General features: G+C 47.3%; 2 protein-coding genes across 2 annotated transcripts in view; one reads left to right on the plus strand and one right to left on the minus strand.

Annotated features, from left to right (window-relative positions):
- LOC140460025 (uncharacterized) overlaps positions 1 to 16,558 on the plus strand; it is a 62,097-nt gene that overhangs the window by 22,275 nt on the left and 23,264 nt on the right. The window lies entirely within an intron of this gene.
- Positions 373 to 6,150, minus strand: LOC140460857 (uncharacterized). The gene is made up of 2 exons (XM_072555552.1): positions 5,901 to 6,150; positions 373 to 3,348 (listed from the first exon to the last, which is right to left on the minus strand). The coding sequence occupies exon 2, from the start codon at positions 2,938 to 2,940 to the stop codon at positions 1,972 to 1,974; it is 969 nt and encodes a 322-aa protein (XP_072411653.1). The 5' UTR covers positions 2,941 to 3,348; positions 5,901 to 6,150; the 3' UTR covers positions 373 to 1,971.

The following is a 16,558-nucleotide window of genomic DNA, read 5'->3' on the forward strand; positions in this document are numbered from 1 at the left end:
TCCCAATGTTGAGTCAGACTGACATTTTTCTTAGAAAAGCTCTGCATTTAAACTACATTCTTGTGCTCCAGTGAATAAAGTCCCAGCCTCTCTCCTTATAACTCAAACCCTCCAGTCCTTACAACATCCTGGTAAATCTTTATTAAACCCTCTCTGATAGTATTCTTCCTATTACAGGGCCACCAGAACTGTACTCAGTCCTCTGCAAGTGGCTTCACCAACATCCTGTACAACCTCAACATGATGTCCCAACCCCGATACTCAATGGTGTGAACAATGAATGCTATGCTGCTAAATGCCTTCTTAACTGCCCTGGCTACCTGTGATGCAACTTCCAAAGAACCATGTACCTGAACACCACCCGCCCCCCCCCCCCATGTCTGTCTGTTCTATAACATGACCCAGGGCCCTATCATTATCTGGACAAGTGCTGCCCTTCCTTGTTTTAGCAAAATGCAACCCCTTGCTTGTATTAATACCTCTCACACATATGCTCCGACACACACACACACACACACACACACACACACACACGTTCCTCCTCCCCTCAATACTCTCACAGGCTTATACACCATCACACTCACACTTTACCAAGCATGTACACACTCTCACGCACAAACTCACATGCACGCGCACACAATTCTTTGGGGTGAATTTGTATTGGCAGAATTATATTTGCAGATACATTCAATTTTGGTCAAAAAGCACACAATGTCCAGGCAGTCAATCCATGTAATATTTTATGAATTCCTCCGTTGGAAATAGAACCAGTCTGATTCAAGATTGGGGTACAGACAGACTCTGACCTCACACCTTTAATGCATGGTCTGAGCTGAGATGTTATCTTTTTCATAAAACCTTAAGTCATCTCAAGAATGTGACTTAAAAGATGTTCTGGCAGTGACACATTAATGAACCAAAACCTGCACCCATTCTAAGAGATGAAAGGCTTAACAGCAATCTAGGCTTGTTCAATATATTCTATCAGTTGCATGATCTTTTGATATACGTTCTGTGTCTGCTCCACAGCTACCCGATAAAGGAGCAGCACTCAGAAAGCTAGTGCTTCCAAATAAACCTGTTGAACAATAACCTGGTGTTGTGATTTTTTTAACTTTATCACCCCAGTCTAATACCAACCCCTCCATATCATTTCGACTGAACACAGCCCCCACCTCCTGGTGCTGCCAGGAAACTTGACAATGCTGATGAAACAACGCAGTACCTGAAAGATGTACAATTTCTAATGATACAAGCTACTCATTCACTGCTCCATCTGATACACGACATTGGAAACTCTGCAGAGGCTGAAAGACAGGAGCAGCTTTAAAACAAAAACCTCTCGGAGCTCAAAGCTTTCAATGAGAGTCTGAGCCCGGCGGTAAGGTCAGGTAACCTTGATTGTGACCCGACTTTGTTACAGCTTCAGATTCCCCCAGCAAAAAGGCATAGACAAAGTAGCAGCTTTTTAAACAGTTCAAGATCAAAGCACACACACACCCCACTGTCTTTACTATTGGTCAGCACCAAGTTGTCCCTTTGTAATTGGATCCTTGGTACAGCCGTAATCCGGAGGAAGTATTGCCTCACTCAGCAATTTTAACCCATATCCTGTCTCCAAGTAAGTTTCTCCCCGCTCATTTGCCAGGAAGGGGCAGTGTCGAGTCAACCAGACTGCTGTGGGTCTGGAGTCAGGTGTAGGCCAGACCGGGTAAAGGATGCAGCTGGAACGACTGAGTGAATCCTTTCCCACAATGGCGGTTCCCTTCCCTAACAAGGGAGAGAGTGAATCAGATGGGGGCTTTCTCCCCCGCACCACCCCCTCCCTGAAACGGTCTCATGGTTAGATTCCGAACTCCACATTTCTGACCGAATACCAATTCCACCATCTGCCACAGTGGGATTCAAACCCAGGAGTCCCCAGAACCTGGTTGATAGTCCAATCGATAATGGCACTCAGCCGTCACTCCTTCAATCCCCCTGCGATGGCACGTGAACTCGCTGGTGCTTCCGCAGGTGGGAGGAGTAGGTGAAGCCCTTCCCGCACTGAGAGCAGGTGAATGGCCTCTCCCCGGTGTGGATCCGTTGGTGCCACAGCAGGGTGGAGGAGTCGCTGAAGGCCTTCCCACACTCGGGGCAGCTGAAGGGCCTCTCCCCCGTGTGGACCCGCTGGTGGCTCCGCAGGTTGGAGGAGCACGTGAAGCCCTTCCCGCACTGAGAGCAGGTGAACGGTCTCTCCCCCGTGTGGACATGCTGGTGGGTCAGCAGGGTGGAGGAACTGCTGAAGGCCTTCCCGCACTCGGGGCAGCTGAAGGGCCTCTCCCCCATGTGGACCCGCTGGTGGGTCAGCAGGGTGGTGGCCTGGGTAAAGGCCTTCCCACACTCGGGGCAGCTGAAGGGCCTCTCCCCCGTGTGGATCTGCTGGTGCCTCATCAGGGAGGAGACGTGGGTAAAGGCCTTCCCACACTCGGGGCAGCTGAAGGGCCTCTTCCCTGTGTGGACACGCCGGTGACTCCGCAGGGTGGAGGAATCGCTGAAGGCCTTCCCACACTCGGGGCAGCTGAAGGGCCTCTCCCCCGTGTGGACCCGCCGGTGGCTCAACAGGGTGGAGGAATACCTGAAGGCCTTCCCGCACTCGGGGCAGCTGAACGGCCTCTCTCCTGTGTGGACCCGCTGGTGGGCCAACAGGGCAGAGAAAAACACGAAGGCCTTCCCGCACTCAGGGCAGCGGAAGGGCCTCTCCCCCGTGTGGTCCTGCTGGTGGGCCAGCAGGTGGGAGGAATGTCTGAAGGCCTTCCCACAGTCGGTGCAGAGGAATGGCCTCTCCCCGGTGTGACTGCGCCGATGAGTCTCCAGGGCAGACGGGAAACGGAAGCCTTTCCCACAGTCGCCACACTTCCACGGTTCCTCCACGGGGCGGGATTCCTCTGGTTTCTCCATGGCCAAAGCTTCGGCTGCACACAAACACGTGTAGAGCCCCTCCCTGCCGTGAAGTCCCCTTCCCAGGCCGTATAACTGTTTCAGTCTCCACGCACAGTTCGCTGTAATACTGGGGTCTCTCGTCCAGTCCCACTGATGTTGAAAACATACTCAGACAGGAACCAAAAAGCTTTGATCCCTCTCCCAGAAATCACGGTCGAAAATGTTTGCTGGCCCCAGTGGATTGAGTGACTGTCAGACATTGACATCAAAGTGAGGGTCAGAGATGCTGGAGAGTCAGTGGAAAAATGTGGCACTGGAAAAGCACAGGGGAGTCAGGCAGCATCCGAGGAGCAGGAGGGTCAATGTTTCGGGCATAAGCCCTTCATCCGTTGATTTTGAACTTCCCTCTTCAAATCTTCAAAAACTCTGTCAGAACAGATTACAAAGCTCATCACTGCCAGTGCAGGGTAGAAATTCTGAACAAGCAATTCTACTGTCTGTGGAATATTCTTTTGTTGTTCCACAAAATTGAAAGCACCATCCCACTCTCTCTCCCCCTCTGTTCTCACTCCGCTCTGACTAATTCCCCTGAAGATGCTGCTTCAGGATCTTACAGGGGCAGAAAAGCAAAAATGTCAGGACATGATATCTCTCTGAATTTTGGATACCTCCACCTGAAAAGCTAATATCTTTCACAACACTGGGATCCTGCTGAGAGTGAGCAGGTCTGATTTTGGGAAGCAATAAAAAAGTGTGTCAGTTCAGGATGAACCTGCCACGCAGCTTCTTGAGGAAGGACCAGACACAAAATGGTTAACGTCCCCGGGAAGGTGGGAGGAAAGTGAGGCATTAACACCGACATTAGAGAGAAAGTGAACCTACTGACATGGCAAAAGTTAGTAGAAAGCCAGAGTCATCGAGATATATAGCACAGAAACAGACCCTTCTGTCCAACACGACTGTACTGACCAGATATCCTAAATCAATCTAGTCCCATTTGCTGGTATGTGGCCCATAGCTGGGGTCATCCCCACCCCCTGTCCTGAGACCTTGATGCCTCCAAGCTGACCCTCAAAGGTTCGGTTTGTCCCTCCATTCTTTCCCAGTTTTCTTTTGTAGGTTTTGAAAACTTTCCCAATCCTCTGAGTATAGGATTTGGAAAGTTATGTTGTAGCCGTACAGGACATTGGTTAGGCCACATTTGGAATATTGTGTGCAATTCTGGTTTCCTTACTATCAGTAACATGTTGTGAAACTTCAAAGTGTTCAGAAAAGATTTACAGGAATGTTGCCAGGGTTGGAGGATTTGATCTATAGGGAGGCTAGGGCTGTTTGCCCTGAGCATTGGAGGCCAAGGAGTAACCTATAAAATCATGAAGGGCATGGATAGGATAAATAGACAAAGCCTTATCTGTGGAAGGGGGGGTCAGGGGGAAAAGTCCAAAACTAGAGGGCATATGTTTGGGGTGAGGGGAAAAGATACAAAGGAGATCTGAGGGGCAATTTTTTCACACAGAGGGTATTACGTGTATGGAATGAGCTGCCAGAGGAAATGGTGGAGGCTAGTACAATTGCAACATTTAAAAAGACAGCTGGACAGGTATACGAATAGGAAGGGTTTGGAGGGATATGGGCCAAATACTGGCAGGTGGGACTAGATTGGGTTGGGATATCTGGTTGGCATGAACGGGTTGAACCGAAGGGTCTGTTTCTATGCTGTATATCTCTATGACTAGTTGGACTAAAGGGTCTGTTTCTGTACAGTATGACTTTGGAACTGGCCTTAAAACCACTTTCTTGCCTTCCTCCACAAAATCCACCGCTGTGTTGCTCAAAAATCAGATGAGCTCAGCCTTGAACATATACAATGACCCCCTAACTGCAGGAAGACATCCCCCTTTCTAAACTCAATTCCTCTTGCTAATATACACTTGCCTTGCTGATTGTTTGCTACACCGGTCTGACAAATGACAGTGACTGGTGTAGAAGGACGCTGAGGCCTCTTTGTCTATCCACACATCATTCCTGATAAAGGGCTCCTGTCCAAAACGTCAACTCTCCTGCTCCTCGGATGCTTAAAAATGTGTTGCTGGAAAAGCGCAGCAGGTCAGGCAGCAAAGGAGGAGAATCGACGTTTCGGGCATAAGCCCTTCTTCAGGAATGATTCTCCTTCTCCTTTGATGCTGCCTGACCTGCTGCGCTTTTCCAGCAACACATTTTTAAGCTCTGATCTCCAGCATCTGCAGTCCTCACTTTTTCCCTGCTCCTCGGATGCTGCCTAACCTACTGTGCTCTTCCAGTAACCCCACTTTTTGACTCTGATCTCCAGCATCTGCAGTTCTCACTTTCTCCACATTCAAATACATCTCCAGTTAAACAATACACCTCCTTTCTGCGTTTTTTTTTCCACAGCCAAGGCTATAACTTCATATTGTGGTACTGCATTTGCCATGTGTTTACCAATTGTGGTCTTCTCTATATCGGAGAGCGAGTGCAAACTTGGGGAACGATTCGCCAAGCATCGCAGCTGTGTCTGCAGAGGGCGACCAGACCTCTCAGTAACCACCCATTCCAATTTCCCTTCCCAACCCCTTTCTGACATGACCATCTTTGGCCTCCTCCATTGCCACAACGAATCTAACAGCAAATTGGAGGAACAACACCTCATCATCCGGGCAGCCTGCAGCCCGAAGGACTCAACGTTGAGTTTTCCAATTTCAAACCCCCCACCCCTCCATTCCCTGACTCCATTCCCATCCCCGACCTCCTCTCTGCCACCAACCAGATTCATTCCTCCCACTGACCAACCAGGTCGTACCCTCTAACTGTCTCGACCTATCCCCACTTCCCCACCACCCCCTTTTTATCTGCAGTTTCTGCACCCAGCCCCAGCCCTGAAGAAGGGTCACACCTGATATATCGACTTCTCCACCATCTGATGACTCCTGCCTCACTATTTTGCCAATTGAGATACAGACCTGGATCAACGTTTCCGGAGTCTGTCCCCGCCGAATTCACTCTCTTTCCTTTCAGTTGCTGAAAGTCAACAATTGAATCACAGAATGGTTAAAAAAAAGTGGAAAAGGGGGCGAGATAAGAGAGTGCCGTCCTCACAGACCTGAGACAGAGGAAGGAATTTGCAGTCTGGGTAAAGCTCAATCTTTATTCAGAGAGAGAGAGGATCAGGACTCGCAGCTTGAGAAGTTCATGGTCCAACTTCCGCATTCAGACAATGGGCTGGCTCTGATTGGCAGGAGGACCAGTCTCCTTCCAGTCCTCCAATGCTGCCTATTGGTCAATCAAAAGAAGGTCTCGCGCCGTTTTTGCGTACAGCGATGAGCATGCCCAGTGTTTTGCCCAGTCTGCTCTCCGGGGATGTTGGTGTTACTGACAGATTGTAAGGGTCCAAATACCAATGGGGGAAAAAAGATAGAGACACAATTTTTTTTCCCCTTATGGCTCGATATTTTATTCCTTTTGCATTTTGTCTGGCTGCTCAATTTTTGTATGTTTTTTTCCGCTTATTGTGGGGGGCAAGACCCCAAGACCAGAACTGGAGGACATAGGTTTAGGGTGAGAGGGGAAAGATTTCTGGGGGTCCTTAGGGGCGATCTTTTCGCACAGAGGATGAGGTATGTACATGGAATGAGCTGCCAGAGGAAGTGGTGGAGGCTGGTACAATTCCATTATTTAAAATGCATCTGGATGCGGATATGAATAGGAAAGATTCAGAGGGGTGGGGGGGCAAATGCTGGCAAATGGGTCACTAGATTAATTTAGGACATCTGGTCGGTGTGGACCGAAGGGTTTGTTTCTGTGCTCTACAACCCTGAGTCTATTTTTAGATAGTATGGAAAATAAAGAGCATGAAAGCATGGGAAGGGTTAGAGCATGGAGACCACTGCCAGTTTGTTGCAAAGGATAGTGGAAAGCTCTTACACCAATTAGCAGAGTAAGGTTGAGGCTGAAAGGTCACTATGGCAAGATGAGATAACAGTCAGTAAAGTTAGCCTCACCTGCTAAATATGATTGACAGGATTGGGACAATAAATATTTGGGATATGACATTAAATATCTAATTAATGATTGGTAGAGTCAGCCTGCTTGAGACTATTGATAATAAATATCTAATCATGACATTAGGAAAATATTAAGTAGGGTCTGGAATGCTGACACCTCTAACCGTGACATTAGAATATCATTAAGTAGAATGTAGGAAAAACTGTAAGGGTGCAACTAAAGAGATAATGGGAACTAACATCATGGTTTATTGTGCAGCTAACGTGAGGTACTTTTGATTAATATAGTTGGACATGCTGATAAGCTAACAAACACACTGCTCAGCTGGAGACAATGCTGTCCCCTCTGTCCAGGAGTAAATGCTGGAAAGGTGGTATTGTTCATAGGGAGGAGGATGGTCTCCGGCTACACTCTGATATCTATCAGCTCGTAAATGGGGCAGAACTGTGGAATTTAATCTCCAGGCAGTTTGGGAAATTTAATAAGGGAAGGAAGTAAGCAATAAATAGTAGATCCCTACAGAGTGCAGAGGAACAAAGGGTCCTTGCTGTCCAAGTTCAGAGATCCCCGAAGGTATCAGTACAGGTAAAACAGGGGATGAGGAAGGCATAGATTTGTACTTTTTCACACAGAGGATGGTGCGTGTGTGCAACGAGCTGCTAGAGGAAGTGGTGGAGGCTGGCACAAACACAATTTTTAAAAGGCAGCTGGATGGGTATGTGAGTAGGTAGGGTTTAGAGGAATATGGGCCAAGTGCTGGTAAATAGGATAGATTAATTTCAGACATCTAGTCAGCAGGGATGAGATGGACTGTTTCTGTGCTGTACAGCTCTATGGCCATCCCCTTCATTTTGAAATATTTTGGAACACCCTGTTAGGGTTCAGAGTGTGCCAGGTCCTGACACCTCCCTCCTCACATCTCCTGTGTATTTTAAATCAATAATACCGTTTGTATGTTACTGGGTTAGTACTTTAAACACACAGACTCATACAATATAATCAGAATTTCTATTCGGTACAGACAGTGATGACTTGTTTCAACTTGCTAGCAGGGTATCAGAAGGGGAGGATCTGCAGACAGAAATCTTGGAAGAAATTCCATAACAAGATCTGACAGGGTCACTGAATATCGTTGGGGGGGTTGAGTCTGGAAAGAGAAATCCATTTGACCTGCTTCAAAAGGTACTGGACATCAGTGTGAGCAGAGGAGCACTCGGAGAGGAACATACCAGTGAACTGACCTTTAACTGGTTACACAGAATGAGTGTATGTGTCCCAGTGAACTGACTTTGGAACAGACTGAGAGAGGGGCTGGGGCATTTATTTTACCCTGGAGCATCAGAGCCTGAGGGGTGACCTTAGAGAGGTTTATAAAATTGTGAGGGGCATAGATAGGGCAAATAGCCTAGGTCTTTTCCCCCCAGGATGGGGCAGTCAAAAACTGGAAGGCATAGGTTTAAGGTGAGAAGGGAAAGATTGAAAAGGAGCCTAAGGGACAACTTTTCATGCAGAGGGTTATGCATGTATGGAATGAACTGCCAGAGGAAGTGGTGGAGGTGGGTACAATTCCAACGTTTAAGAGGCATTTGGATGGGTATATAATAGGAAGGGTTTGGAGGGATATGGGCTGGGTGCTGGCAGGTGGGATTAGATTGGGTTGGGATATCTGGTCAGCATGGGCGGGTTGGACCGAAGGGTTTGTTTCCATGCTGTACATCTCTATGACTAGCACTCGGAGCATGGCTCCTTCATCAGGTAATTGTGGAGAATAAAATCATAAGGCACAGAATGGATGGAAAAACATTACTGTGCACTGATATCATATGTTGAAAAATCCTGCATTGTTAAGTCTTTCATCTTTTAGTATGGGCTGCTCGTATCATTCATTTGTAAATCCCAGAATTTCCTGAGAGACATTTTCTTGAGTTAACTCAAAGTTTTATAAGAAAAGGTGACATCTCAGCTCTGACAATGCATTAAAGGTGTGAAATCAGGGTCTGTCTGTATCACAATCTTGAGTCAGACTGGTTATATTTCCAAAGGGGAATTTACAAAATATTACATGGATCAGCCTGCAGATTGTGCATTTTTTGAGAAAAATCGAATGTATCTGCAAAAATAATTCTGCAAATACAAATTCACCCCCATGGATGTATATGTGTATATGTGTGTGAATGAGACAGAGAAAAGTCTATTCTGTGCTGTATATCCCGATGTCTACTTGATAACAGATGCTTTAATTCTGCTGGTGTAAATATTGTTGTAAATCATAGCTGGGTATGAATAGTTAGATGTTAGGGTGAGAGAGTGCCTTAAGAGGGGCAGTATAAGAATCCTGGGAGAGCCCTATTTCTGGTTTACTTCCTCATGAACAAACATTAAGCACGAGCATTTATTTATTTCTAATTTTGTTCTGTTTTTCTTGTTTGATTCCTGGCTAGGACTACACTCTGTGTCTGGATGGTTGACAGGCTGGGAGACTGTGGCTTGGGTCTTGGTTGACTGAATGCTTTATTGTTCCAGAAGGTGTGGGGGGGGGGGGGGGGGGGGGTCTAGGCTTCAGCAGAAATCCAGCAGAGCAGAGAACAGACCAATATCTTACTCTGTGAGAACAGGGACATCAGAGGAGAGAGAAATCAGGACCTGAATCCAAGCTGACACCAGACTTCCCTGTGATTAGTGCTTTGATGAGCAGCGTCAACCCTCTACCTTCACCTCGCTTCCCATTTGACTACCACCTCGATATTCAGGATCCAATCCTTGTCATCCTGAAGCCATGCCTCTGTAAGGAGTCTCAGATCATAATTATTCTCTTCAATGTGTGCAGTCAATTTTGTTACAATGCACCACACATTCAGAAACATCGTTTTTAGTTTCAAGTTTTTGTGATCTTCAGAATCCAGTTTTGATTGCTGGTACATTTTCTCCCCTTGTGCCTTTCTATCATTCTCGGATGTTCATTTTCCACATCACTACATTGCTGATTGGCCATGCTAAATTGCCCATAATATCCAGAGATGTGTAGATTAGGTGGGTTAGCCATGGGAAATGCAGGGTTATAGTTTCATAGTAAAAGAAGTAAGAGTTGGCCATTTGGCCCATCGAACCTGCTCCACCATTCATTATGATCATGGCTGATATAACCGTCGTCTGAGATCCTCCTCAATGCATTGTCCCAACTACCCTTAATTCCCCTACCATGCAAGTAACCATCGAACTGTGTTTTGAATATACTTAATGAAGATGCTGCTACTGCTTCATTGGGCAGAGAATTCCATCGATTGACTGCTCTTTGGGAAAAGCAGTTCCTCCTCATTTCTGTCCTAAATCTACTCCCCTCAACTTGAGGCCTGGTCTCATCCACCAGCAGAAATGACTGGATAGGGTAGGACTTTATCCCCACAGTGCAATGAATTTCCACTTTCCACCAACTCTCAGATGTACTCACTCACTCGGTTGCTGTCTCACAAACTAAAGACTTCATTGTAAATTCTTTTGCTCCCAGTAAGGGCACAACATCTTGGAAAGCTGCTCTGAAAGTCCAACCACACCGAAGACAATTCCAGTATTACGGCACAGAAACAGACCTTCCGGCCCAACTCGTCCGTGCTGGGGGGGGGAATATGTTAAGCTAGATATGCTTGCAAGCAGTTACAAGTAGCTGCATCTTGCTTCTGCAAAAATCGCAAGGCAGAATCATGAGGGTATATTCCAAGAAATAACTCACTGAAAAGGGGGGTGGTCGACTGGTAGAAGCAGATGTATTGAGATGACAGTAGCAATGATCACACACATAGAGATTCTGGATGAAGGGCTTTTGCCCGAAATGTCGATTTTGAAGCTACTTGGATGCTGCCTGAACTGCTGTGCTCTTCCAGCACCAATAATCCAGAATCTGGTTTCCAGCATCTGCAGTCATTGTTTTTACCACGCACAAAGGGAGTTAGTATGAACAAGATAACCAAATAAGAATCTGCGTTGGGCCAGCAAAAGTAATAAGACCCAGCTATCGTTGGGGGAGGGTTGCACGCCACAGACAGATGTGGTAAAATGATTAGATTAGCAGAAGTAAGAAGGGAGTCTGGAGCAAACTCAATCTCCATTCAGAGACACAGAGCAGCAGCTTCTGCATTCAGACCATAGGAAGGCTCTGATTGGCAGGAGGACCAGTCACCTTCCGGTCCTCCACGGCTTCTGATTGGCCCCCCAAAAGAAAGTCGCGAGGCGTGTGCCTTGTGTGCAGTGAGGAGCACGCGCAGTCTGCTCTCTGGCGATGAGGCTGTTACTGACAGGATTGAAGTGTCTGAATGTCAAGAGAAGGAAAACAGGGGAGATGCATCATTCCCCCCCCCCCCCCCCCCCCACGTAATATTTACCTTTCCTACACGCCCCATGAGTTTATAAATCGAAATAAGGTCACCCGACAACTTGTGGTCGTCGATAGGGCGACCAGAAGTGTACTCAGTACTCTACACATGGTCTCACCAATATCCTGTCCAACCTCAACGTGATGTCCCAACTCCTGCACTGAACGGTGTGAACAATGAAGGAGAGTGTGCTAAACGCCTCTTTCACCACCCTGTCCACCAATGATGCAACTTCCAAAGAACTATGTCCCCGACTTGGAGATGCCGGTGTTGGACTGGGGTGGATGAAGTTAAAATTCACACCACACCAGCTGATACTCCAACAGGCTCATTTGGAAGCATTAGCTTTTGGAGCGCTGCTCCTTCATCAGGTGGTTGTGTCTTATGATCCTGTTCCACAAACACCCCATGAAGGAGCAGTGCTCCAAAAGCTTGTGTTTCCAAATAAACCAGTTGGACGATGACCTGGTGTTGAGAGATTTTTAACTTTATGTACCTGAACCCCCCCCCCCATGAATCTGTTCTACAACACGATGCAGGACCCTACTGTACAAGTCCTGCCCTTCCTTGTTTTAGCAAAATGCAACCCCTTGCCTTTATCTCTCGCTCTCTCAGACACACACACACCCTAACACTCACCCCATCTCACAGGCTTATACTCCACCTCACACACAGTTCATTAGCATGCACGCACACACACACTCGTGCAGATACAATCACACATAAGTCAATGGGGTGAATTTCCATTTGCAGAATTATATTTGCAGATATATTCAATTTTGCTCAAAAAGCACACAAACTGCAGGCCGTCAATCCATGTAATATTTTATAAATTCCTACTTTGATTAATAGAACCAGTCTGATTCAAGATTGGGACACAGACACTTTTGTGCAGTATCTGAGCTGAGATGTCACCCATTTTTATAAAACCTTACATCATCTCAAGAAGGTGAATTAAAAGTAGTTCTGGGGTTTACTGAACTGAAACCTGCAACCCATGGTAAAAGATGAAAGACTAATCCGCAATCTAGATTTGTTCAATATGTCCTGTCTGTTGCATGACAGTGTGATCTTTTGCTATAAATTCTGTGTCTTATGACCTTGCTTCACAGCTACCTGATGAAGGGGCACCGCTCCGAAAGCTAATGCTTACAAATAAGCCAGTTGGACTGTAACCTGGTGTTGTGTGATTTTTAACTTTATCCACCCCAGTCCAACACCGGCACCTCCACATCGTTTCCAATGGACACAGCCCACACCTCCCAGTGCTGCCAGGAAACTGGACAATGACAATGGGATGATGGAGTACCTGCACTCCTGAAAAATTTACAATTTCTAACAATACTGGCTACTCATTCACGGCTGCAACCGATACACAATATTGGAAACATAGTACAGGAGACTGTCAGAAATCAGCACAGCAGGTCAGGCAGCATCCGAGGAGCAGGAAAATCAACGTTGCCTGACCTGCTGTACTTTGCCAGCACCACACTCATCTTGACTCTGATCTCCAGCATCAGCAGTTTTCACTTTCGCCTGCAAGAAATGAGCAGTTTTAAAACAAAAACTGTTGAGTTCAAAGCTCTCATTGAGAGTCTGAGCTTGATGTGAAGTACAGGTAATCTTTATTGTGACCCAACTTTGTTACAGCTTCAGAATCTCGCAACAGAAAGGCACAGAAAAAGTAGCAATTTTTAAAAAAACAACACTCCCTCCAACCCCTCACTTTCTTCATTATTGGTCACCACCAAGTTGTCCCTTTGTAATTGGATCCTTACTACAGCCTTCACCCGGAAAAAGTATTGCCTCACTCAGGAACTTCAACCTGTATCCTGTATCCAAGTAAGTTGGATGGGCAGTGTAGAGTCAGCTGCACTGCTGTGGGTCTGGAGTCACAGGTCGACCAGACTAGGTAAAGGAGACAGCTGGGATGTCTGAGTGAATCCTCTCCCACAACGACAGTTTCCTTCCCTAAAAAGGAGCTGAGTGGATCAGATGGGGATTTCTTCCACCCCCAACCCCACCAACAACGGTTTCACTCCAGATTTCTGACCATATTCCAATTCCACTAGCTGCCGCGGCGGGATTCAAACCCGGGAATCCCCAGAATTGGTTTGATAGCCCAGTCAATAATGGCACTCGGCTGTCATTCCTTCAATCCCCCTGCGATGGTACGTGAACTTGCTGGTGGCTCCGCAGGTAGGAGGAGCGGGTGAAGGCCTTCCCGCATTCAGGGCAGCTGAAGGGCCTCCCCCCCGTGTGGACCCGCTGGTGCCTCAGCAGATTGGAGACCTGGGTAAAGGCCTTCCCGCACTCGGGGCAGGGGAATGCCCTCTCCCCTGTGTGGACCCGCTGGTGGGTCAGCAAGCTGGAGGACTTGCCGAAGGCCTTCCCGCACACAGTGCAGCTGAAGGACCTGTCCCCAGTGTGGATCCGCTGGTGGGTCAGCAGGTGAGAGGAACGTCTGAAGGCCTTCCCGCAGTCGGTGCAGGGGAATGGCCTCTCCCCGGTGTGACTGCGCCGATGAGTCTCCAGGACAGACGGGACACGGAAGCCTTTCCCACAGTCACCACACTTCCACGGTTTCCCCACGGCCAACGCTTCAGCCGCACACAAACGCGTGAGGAGCCTCTCCCCACCTTGAATTCCTCTTCCCAGGCCGTATAGCTGTTTCAGTCTCCACACTCAGTGCACCATCCCACTCTCTCTCTCCCCCTCTGTTCTCACCCCGCTCTAATTCCCCTGAAGGTGCTGATTCAGGATCTTACTGGGGCAGAAAAAGCAAAAACATCAAGACTGACATCTCCCTGCATTTTGGATACCTCCCCCTGAAAGTTAATATCTGTCATCACCTTTTGTTACGATGCGGCGCACATTCAGACACACCATGTATCGTTTCAGGTTTGGGGACATGAGGATCCAGTTTCGATTGTTGGTCCATTGGTGACGCTGTTGCTTGGTGACGGTGAGGCTCCCCCGGCCCCGCCCATCCCTCCCCCCGGCCCCGCCCATCCCCCCCGGCCCCGCCCATCCGCTCCCCCGGCCCCGCCCATCCCCACGTGCAGACGTCACGCGGGGGCGAAGGCGGTTGGGAGGAGAAGTCGCTCGAGCGAGGAAGCGGCGCGAGGGCGGCCGTTAGGAAAATGGCGCCGTGCGGGCCCCGGGGGCAGACACCCGTCACTAGGCTTGTGATTTTTACCATCAGTGTTTGTTTTTAATTCCTTGTACTTTTCACCCTTGTGGACTAATCTAATTTATAAATTAAGGTAGATTCGCTATGCTAAATTACCCATAGTGCCCTGGGATGGGCAGGTTAGAGTGGATTGGCTATGCTAAATTACCCATAGTGCACTGGGATGGGTAGGTTAGGGTGGATTGGCCATGCTAAATTACCCATAGTGCCCTGGATGTGCAGGTTAGGGTGGATTGGCTATGCTAAATTACCCATAGTGCACTGGGATGGGCAAATTGGCTATGCTAAATTACCCATAGTGCCTTGGGAGTGGTACGTTAGGGTAGATTGGCTATGCTAAATTACCCATAGTGCCTTGGGAGTGGTACGTTAGGGTGGATTGGCTATGCTAAATTACCCATAGTGCCCTGGATGTGCAGGTTAGGGTGGATGAGCCATAGGAAATACAGAGTAAAGGGGTGGGTATGGGTGAGATGCTTTTCAGAATGCCAGTGTGGAATAGATGGGCCGAATGGCCTGTTTCCACATTGTCGGGATTCTCTGACTCTCCCCCCCAAAAAAGGAGAATTTTATCGGTATCTATCTTGTCAAGCTGCTTTCAGAATTCTACTGGTTTCAATAAGATCGCTTCCGGTTCGTAGAGGCATACAGCACAGAAACAGACCCTTCGGTCCAACTCGACCATGCTGACCAGGTTTCCCAAACTAAACCAGTCCCACTTGCCTGCATTTCGTCCATATCCCTCTAAACCTTTCTATTCATGCACCCATCTGAATGTTGTTTAAATGTTGTAATTGTACCTGCATCTACCACTTCCTCAGCAAGTTCATTCCACACACAAACCACCCTCTGTCAAAACGTTGCCCCTTGCGTTCCTTTTAAACCTCTCTCCTCTCACCTTGAAAGAATATGCCCCCTAGTTTTGAGCTCCCCGACGTGAAGGAAGAACTCTTTGATATTCAGTCCTGGCAATGTCCTGGTAAATCTTGACCAAACCCTCTCTAATAGTCTTCTTCCTATTACAGGGCCACCAGAACTGTACCCAGTACTCTAAACCACTGTCTACCAGTGATATAACTTTCAAAGAACTATGTACCTAACCCCCGCCTCACCCCATGTCTCAGGTTTGGAGAGATAAGGGCCGGGTGATGGAAGGTGGGACTAGATTGGGTTGGGATATCTGGTCGCTGTGGATAGATTGGACCAAAGTGTCTGTTTCCATGCTGTATATCTCTATGACTCTATGTCTCTCTCTTTTACAAGATGACCCAGGGTCCCACAATTAACTGCACTTCCTTGTTTTAGTAAAACATAAACCCTTGCATTCATACCTGTCTCATACACACATACACCAAGCCTCTCACAGACTTATACTCCATCACACTCACACTTTACCAAACATGCACGCACACCCACACACACAAACTATGAGGTGAATTTGTATTGGCAGAATTATATTTGCAGATACATTCAATTTTGCTCAAAAAAGCGCAGAGTCTGTAAGCAGTCAATCCATGTAATATTTTATAAATTCCTACTTGGGAAATAGGATCCCAACCTTGAATCAGATTGGTTCTGACAGACTCGAACCTCACACCTTTAAGGCATTGTCTGAGCTGAGATGTGACTTTTTTAAAAAAAATAAAAACCTTAAATCATCTCAAGAAGATGATTTGAAAGATGTTCAATGATTTACATTCGAACAAACCGAAACCTGCAACCCGTTCTAAAAGATGAAAGACTTAACAGCAATTTAGGTTTGTTCAATATATCTATGACAGTGATCTTTTGCTATAAAATGTAACGTCTTTCGATCCTGCTCCACAGCTACCCAATGAAGGAGCAGCACTCCAAAAGCTGGTGCTTTCAAATAAACTTGGTGTTGAGAGTTTTAAATTTTATCCATCCCAGTCCAAAACCGGCACCTCCACATCTGGTGAACACAGCCCAAACGTCCCAGTGCTGCCAGGAAACTTTACAAAGCTGATGAAATGACGCAGTACCTGCACTCGGGAAAATTTACAATTTCTAATGATACTAGCTCCTCATTCACTGC

The sequence above is a fragment of the Chiloscyllium punctatum genome, chromosome 36 (assembly GCF_047496795.1).
Source record: "Chiloscyllium punctatum isolate Juve2018m chromosome 36, sChiPun1.3, whole genome shotgun sequence".
Lineage (NCBI taxonomy): Eukaryota > Metazoa > Chordata > Chondrichthyes > Orectolobiformes > Hemiscylliidae > Chiloscyllium > Chiloscyllium punctatum.

Excerpts from the sequence above, each read along its gene's own strand:
- LOC140460857 (XM_072555552.1), bottom strand. The coding sequence starts at position 2,940 with ATGGAGAAACCAGAGGAATCCCGCCCCGTGGAGGAACCGTGGAAGTGT.